At 42.9% G+C, this 233-nt stretch overlaps 1 protein-coding gene across 1 annotated transcript; it reads right to left on the bottom strand.

Moving 5' to 3' along the window:
- Nucleotides 1-8: 8 nt before the first annotated feature.
- On the bottom strand, nucleotides 9-230 carry CSUI_000614 (uncharacterized protein; the record flags this gene model as incomplete). Its single annotated transcript, XM_068060847.1, has 1 exon — nucleotides 9-230. A coding segment is annotated over exon 1 (204 nt), but the record flags the coding sequence as incomplete, so codon positions are not given.
- Nucleotides 231-233: the final 3 nt, after the last annotated feature.

Raw genomic sequence — 233 nt, forward strand, 5'->3', positions numbered from 1 at the left:
TTCTCCCATGACTGGAGTAAGGTTGTTTTTGAGAGAGTCTGTTTATAGAAGTTGATCAGTCGCCACATAGAATGCAGAGCTCTTTCTCCTTCTGTTAAATCTTCTTCATCCGTAGTGAAGTCGGTAGCTGGATGACTTGATAATACAGGTGTATCTACACCTACATATCTCTCTGCTGCTTCATTAGGAAAGACATCCACATCAGTTGTCATCCTTCTTCTCCCCCCTCCTTG

The sequence above is a fragment of the Cystoisospora suis genome, assembly GCF_002600585.1.
Source record: "Cystoisospora suis strain Wien I chromosome Unknown contig_230, whole genome shotgun sequence".
In the NCBI taxonomy this organism is placed as follows: Eukaryota; Apicomplexa; class Conoidasida; order Eucoccidiorida; family Sarcocystidae; genus Cystoisospora; species Cystoisospora suis.